The sequence below is a fragment of the Fistularia commersonii genome, chromosome 15, assembly GCF_037954325.1.
Source record: "Fistularia commersonii isolate RoL2024-O1a breed Wild chromosome 15, RoL_Fcom_v1.0, whole genome shotgun sequence".
Lineage (NCBI taxonomy): Eukaryota > Metazoa > Chordata > Actinopteri > Syngnathiformes > Fistulariidae > Fistularia > Fistularia commersonii.
In genome coordinates, this window is record NC_141298.1 from 13108454 (window position 1) to 13115611 (window position 7158).

The following is a 7158-nucleotide window of genomic DNA, read 5'->3' on the forward strand; positions in this document are numbered from 1 at the left end:
TTTTTTTTGTTTCCTGCCATGCAGTCTGATTATTTATCCACTATTATTTGTCAGTCATTTTACCTCCTTTTTTTCAGAATATCGACGTGTTACACGACATTGTTCTGTGACAGATTTTGAAACAGGCATGTCAAATGGGCTTTATTTTGGTTTCGTGAAATCCACGGTCAGTTAATATTTGATTTCCTTTGACGCTATTTACGTATCGCCGCGTATCTGCGGCGCCGCACCACCTCCCTCGGCAGCCACCCATCGAGTGTGTGTGTTGGCCGGGGTTTTTTCTGACCGAGGCTCCTTCCAGCATTTAATCATGACTTGGCAGTGATGGACATTCACAACTGGATATTAATCAACGCCAAAACGCAAACTTTTAAGAAGCGTCTGTCCTGTAAGAATTCGGAAAAAAAACAGACGCTGAAGGGCAGCGGTCATATTTGATAAATAATTAAGGGAAAATGTTTTTTTCCAATTATATGACTATTTAACAATACTGCGCAGATGCTGTTAGACGCAAAATAAGCTAAAACTATCTGATTTCCAAACTTTTTTGAAGAAGTGCTTTATATATCAAGGCTTGTTTTTGCAGAATTAGTATTACCGTCCTTTTTTCAGGGGAGTAATCGCAGCCTTCACCAAGCTCATTGGCCAAAAATGTATTTAGTGTCAGGAACAAAAAACGTGAAAGTAAAGAAGTAGTCTTACTTTACATGAATACCAAAAGCGCTCCAGTGTGGTTAAACAGTTAAATAAAGAAATCAAAAAATATCATGTGACCTTGATCTCACAGTTAAAATGATATTTGTGCAAACACAGAGTGCGATATCGTGGAAACACGCACGTCATGTTAAGAGAAGTGAACATAAGGGCCAATGTTCCAACTTTGGATGAATGTCAATTTTTTTGAATATAGACTGAGCAAACTATTGTTTGCTCTGAAATCTCCAAATGCCGGCATGCCCCGCAACATTACTCCCAATGCTCAAAGGAGGATAAAAAACTAAATCTAAAATGGGTTTATTAACAAACCACTTGTTCTTCTTTCTTGCCTCCCCTCAGCCTCAATTTGCACTTACCAAAGGACGTGGGCTTAATAGCAATAGCTTCTCAACAAAGCAAGGGCAAAGGTCAGTGTTCCTTCTCACTTCCAGCCGCAGTCAGTGCTGCTCATGGTTTACACTCAGGGCCATTTCCTGCAGGAAAATGCATGAAAATAAATGTTTTCTTAGATTCTGTCGAGTCAGGGGAGTGGCATTTTTCCTGCCCCCCTCCCATAACTGAACATATTTATGATTTATTTTTTTAATTCTATGAAAAATAATAGTAATTGGACTTACTTGAACTCAGTGTTGCCATGTTGATTCCATTTTTTTTTAAATGCACAACAGATTGAAATGTCATCCCTGCAATGATGAAATAGTGACATTTTGTTATGAGCAAGAGTAAAATAACAAACTGAAACAGTGCAAGAACTCCTACAGAAACATGCATTGTCTAAGAATTTGCCAAAAGTTGAAAAAGAAATTAAATGTGAAGGTGTGTGTGTGTGTGTGTGTGTGTGTGTGTGTGTGTGTGTGTGTGTGTGTGTGTGTGTGTGTGTGTGTGTATGACTGTGTATGTGTGTATATATATATGTATGTATATATATGTGTGTGTTTATGTGTATATCTGTATGTATGTATATATATATGTATGTATGTATATATATGTGTGTGTGTGTGTGTGTATGTATGTACGTATGTATATACATATATTTGTGTATACTTATGTATGTACATATATTTGTATGTATCTATGTATACATATGTGTATATATATATGTATATGAATTGTATATTTACATACAAACGTATATTTTACATACATTACACATATTATTATTATCATTATTATTATTATTTTGTTGACAATCTCATGAGTCTTGCCCAGTTAAGTAGTTTGAATTTCTGTTGTTCATAACAGCGCATCAGCCTCAGGTGTCCCTGTGCTTGGTTCTGCAGGGCGGGGCAGGAACACCTGGCTCAGCCCTCTGGGCTGCGCCATGTTCACCCTCAGTGTCCAGGTGGAGCTGAGCTCCAAGCTGGGACAGAGGATTCCCTTCTTGCAGCACCTGGCTGCTCTGTCCGTCATCGAGGCTGTGCGCACACTTCCTGGATACCAGGTATCACCCCGGGGTTTTATTTACTCCCCCATTTAGTGCTTCGTAAACAGGAGATGCTACAGACGTTTAATGCTTTTCACCATAAATGCGAAACACAAAATCAGTCATAGATTTTTTTTTTGTGAATGAATCAGACTGTCAATTCTCAGATCCTGCTGATTATTTTCCTTGCCTTCTCTGTGTTATATGCAATACATGTTTTATTAAACCATATCATTTTCTGTTCATTTCAAAATACCCATCCTCCTCAGGACATAGACCTGAGGGTGAAGTGGCCCAACGACATTTACTACAGTAACCTGATGAAGCTCGGCGGGGTCCTGGTGACTTCCACTGTGATGGGTTCGATCTTTCACCTGCTTATAGGTGAGACCTTATGTCACCCACGCCATCTCACATCATCTAACTTAGCTTAAACCAGTTTCGATGTTGCTTCCCTCGCCTTTATGTTGTGGGTGTTTCCGCCGATTTACATTATTGATGTATTTCACTGCGGCCGTCAAATCATTTTTGATTTATTTTTGTTGTTATTCTTAGAATCCGCGACCTGCTCGCCCAACTCACCTGCACCTGTGTTTTTACTGTCATTATACTTTGATCAAAATGAAATTTCACTTGACACAGTTTTTTTTTTTTTTTTTTTTTTGCTATTGTTAGACGTTCTTTTAAAGTGAAATGAAACAATCAAAATTCCTAGTATAGTAGTCCCTCATTTATTGCAGAGGCTACATTCCAGAACAAAAGTCCACAAAGTAGCAACCATATTCTTATTTTATTGTTTACATATATATTGAAGCTTTATGACCTGTCACACGCTCTTATTCGACATTCTCATACTCTTAGAAACACCCCCTATACGCTATAGAGAATGATGCTCCCATTGCTGAGCCAATCAGGGCCCAGGATTCAGAGTACCATCGTCACCATGGTCACCATCCTAGAAAATGCTTATTTTGCCATGATAATTATAATAAATATTATACTTCATATCCGTGGTATTATCTGTGATATAAAATTGTATCGCAATTTCTGAATTTTTAATGTGTAGCAGATTAAAAACCCAGATTTTTAATCAGATAAACATTATGCCACAGGGATTTTGCAGTTTTGTGTTGCAGATTTGCAATACAGTGGGACTACAATGTGATTTTTTTTTTTTTTTTTTTTTGAGGGCAGTTCAGTCCCCGGCTCCTCCCATCTTCTTCCTGTGCAGAGCTCTGAACCCCCCCTCCCCCAAATTCTCCCGATGGTCAGATTTGTCCGCTGCATGGCAAATTACCCTTTATTCAACCATTTTACGGGGAGTGTTTAGATTGGTTGCTCATGAGCTTGTGAAGCTTTCAATATGAGGACCGTTGTGTTTAACCCTGAAACTGTTGAAGTGGTGATGACATGTCGATGGGCAACAGAGATCCCCGTTAATCCCATGAGTGCCCGGGGTTCTTAAGCTACTCATGCTCACTTCCTGCAATCATCGCCGTTTTCCGCCAACATGCACTTAAAGAGACCAAACAGCCGCACGACTCACATGCGGCGATGTGGCTGTTTTGCCCGTAGATCGCTTTGAATAGCACCATCCTGCTCTCTTGTCCGGCAGGTTGCGGCGTCAACATCGCCAACAGCAATCCGACGGTGTGCGTCAACGACCTGATCCGGCAGCACAACAGACTTCACGGCTGTGACCTGCAGCCGCTAAGCTCCGCACAGCTCATCGCTCGGACCGTCAACTGCCTGGAGGCGCTCATCGCCACCTTCCAGCAAGGGGGCCCCAAAGCTGTCCTGCCGACATACTATGACAGATGGGTTCACGGGTAAGCGCTGCAGGCCTTTTCACCTGGCTTCTTCTTCTTCTCCCTGATTCGGGGTCGCCACAGCAGAAGAAGAAGAAGACTTGCTCTACAACACGTTGACACACTAGGAGGAACCAGGTACCAAACCAGGAATGTTTGGTCCCAAGCACGATTGCTCTATCTCTTGTGCAACGCCGCCCCCAATGATGGTCCACCTACGCTAAAAATACTGAATATGTATTTATTCATATATGTACTGAGTCCACTTAACATAATATATGTTTTGGAACCTTGCATAATGGCATGAATCCTTCTTGAATGCTACAAAACAAGTACATTTTCGGCAGTATCTCACTCTGATGACTTGCACTTCATGGAGGCAGCCAGAGTGGTGTTGTATTAAACATCATTAAATACATTTTGCAAAAATGATGGCCTTAAATAGCATTAAAAAGCATTGAATTCAGTCTCAAGGGGAGTTAAACATTTAAAGACGTTTGATGGGAAAACACGCTGGTATTCCCAATTTATTTTGATCAGGCCATGTAAGCATCGATTCATTTTGACCGTAATTTTGTGATAATCGTGATAATCATAATAATGACAAGCATTGCTGTTTACGGCGGGTGTTGTGATGGTGCACAAAGTTACAACACCAGAATTGGAGCAATTATTATTATTATTAGTGTTATTAGTGCATATTTAAGTTCAATCCATGTAATTCTTTAGTATCATTGTCACTCAGAAAGTCATATGTATGAATCTGCTGTTCCAGATAAATGATTGACATTATTATAAATCAACATAGCTGCAGTTGGAGATGGCCATTAAATCTGTTTTAAGTTGCATTAAAAAGTGAATTAAAAAGCATTAAATCAGATCAGCTGATTCAGCTAATCCTGTGAAATCAGCCCCCGACAAAATGAATTACTGTCCGTGCAGCTGTGACTTTAGTTCCTTCATTAGTTATCCTTCTAAACTCGCTTTTCGGAGGGGAACTGTCGCGTCGTAGCTTTAACGAACAGTCCGAAAACGCCGCTCCGCATTTCCCTTCTCCGGAAGAACAACGGTACATGATCAGTTCAAAAAAACGAGATCTCAGACCAGATCTGCCCCGAATTTCAGTCAACTGGCAAGTGCGGGTGGATGACAGACTTTGATTGGCAGGCGATCGACTAACAATCGACCGACGATCGCGATCGACATATTGGGCACCCCTGGTTTATTTACCCCAACATACATCAGCTGGAACCGGATTGGTCGGTGCTATCCGGACAATAAACGGACTACGGAGACTGTCAGCTTTGCGCTTCGACTGTATTTGTTCTCGTATCGTCGCGCATTTAAAATAATCGCCTAAGTCACAAAAAAAAAAAAACACAAAAGAAACGAGCTATATGATGAATAAGGGGATTATTTGGGCCACTAAAAAGGCACTTTTACTTTTTTAGCAGTTATTTTAAGTAGCGATGTGCAGAATTGGATAAAGATAATGTACAAAAAGGTTTTCCAACACATAGATTCTTCGCTTTCTACTCTGAATCCCATCGGCTCACATCTGTTTGCACCCAACTGACCTTTTATTCTCTCTAAGAAGTTGTTGAGGCTTTAGATGTAACCTTGCTGATTTTTTTTCATCCAACTTTCCCCGAAATCTGGCACGCCTACTGAAAGAGTGTCTCTCTGCTCTGTCGTCAGCGGCACTCGCGTTCACCTCTGGAGCGAAGACGGGCCCGAGGCCGAGGTCGTGGGTCTGGACGACAACGGTTTCCTTCACGTGCGCACTAAAGAGCAGGGCATGGTGTCGCTGGAGCCCGACGGGAACTCCTTCGACATGCTGAAGAACCTGGTGGTCATGAAGAAACATTAGGACCGCATTCAATTTAACTTGCAATTATCTCTTTTAATTCATGGGGTTAATAGTTGAAAGGTTCAACGGGTCAAAAAAATAATTTTATTTGAATTTAAGAATTTATCATTTAATATGCAGTTAATGGATTATCAAATTTATTCATGCTCTATTATTGTTTTTCTTTTTTTTCTTTTTTTTTTTTTTTCTTTAGGAATCTAGCTTTAACATCAGTTATCGATTATGACCTGCTGGTTTTGGACCACAAATTAAAAATCATTGTGTTTAATTTGCACTTGTTTCTGGGAACAATAAACGTCCTTTTCCCCGATCTGAAGGTTGTTTTCTACTCGATTTTATTCCCGCGTTAAAGTATTGACGGTGCCGTGGAAGCTTTAGGAAGTTATCTTTTAATTTCTTCCAACACATGACCGTTCGAATTGAGCAACAATGCAGTTCTTTCATAACTTTCTAGCAAATGTTGAAGAAATGGGTCATAGAATTTATGTTGCACAAACAGGATTCAACCTTTTATTAAACATCAATAATTATTTGGATTATTCATTTAAATATTGGTGCATTTTTCAGCTGACTCCATGTCTTTTTTGTTTTGTTTTTTGTTAAATGGAAATTTGAGCCCATTTTACATTTTACATTTTGATTCCAAGTTCAAGTTTTAAAGGACAATTAAAGTCAAAAAGGCATATTTTACTTTACATTTATCTATTATATCAAATTATGCATTGAAAGGTATCAAAGCACCTAATGAGGATTTTTAATGTAAATGCAAATATGACATACATCCCATTCGTTTATTTGATCATAAATCAAGGTTGTAGGGGTTTTTTTTTTACACAAATGGAAAATCAAGTTTTTGCATCAAGATTTCATGTGTTTTTTTTGTTGACTCTCATAGTGCGAGCGCTCAACACCACAACTGGAGCCCTGTCGAGACCCGGCCCCTAAGGATTTGTTAATTTTATACATTTTATGCCCTTTTTTTTTTTTTAAAAAAAACAATGCCAACTACTGCTCCAAAAATGCCAATTATTCATCTGTTCTGCTTCCAGGTAAGACGTTTTAATTTACATTATCAGTGTAATTGTAATTTGCCATCAGGCTTATTCACCTGTACCGCCAAACCTCCTGAGAATTCACAACGGTTGAGATCACATGGATGCGGTTTTTGACCAAATATACCAAAAGTTGCTTTAGTTTATGAATATATTTCATTTTCACTGTACCACGTTCGTTGTCCCTCGTTTGTTTTAAATCATATGAAATGTAAAAACAATTGTCTTAAGCTAAAGTTAAGGGCGGTTGTCGTCATACTGTATTTTAAGATTAACTGGAGTGAACAA

At 39.3% G+C, this 7158-nt stretch overlaps 1 protein-coding gene across 2 annotated transcripts in view; it reads left to right on the forward strand.

The window, feature by feature from the left end:
* hlcs (holocarboxylase synthetase (biotin-(proprionyl-CoA-carboxylase (ATP-hydrolysing)) ligase)) overlaps window positions 1–6131 on the forward strand; it is a 28694-nt gene extending 22563 nt beyond the window's left edge. For both annotated transcript variants that reach the window (XM_086160551.1, XM_086160552.1), the window contains 5 exons: window positions 1057–1124; window positions 1998–2158; window positions 2410–2524; window positions 3756–3969; window positions 5647–6131. In XM_086160551.1, the coding sequence (XP_086016677.1) occupies window positions 1057–1124; window positions 1998–2158; window positions 2410–2524; window positions 3756–3969; window positions 5647–5818 (730 nt within the window). In that variant the 3' untranslated portion in view covers window positions 5819–6131. The remainder of the gene's footprint in view (window positions 1–1056; window positions 1125–1997; window positions 2159–2409; window positions 2525–3755; window positions 3970–5646) is intronic.
* Window positions 6132–7158: the final 1027 nt, after the last annotated feature.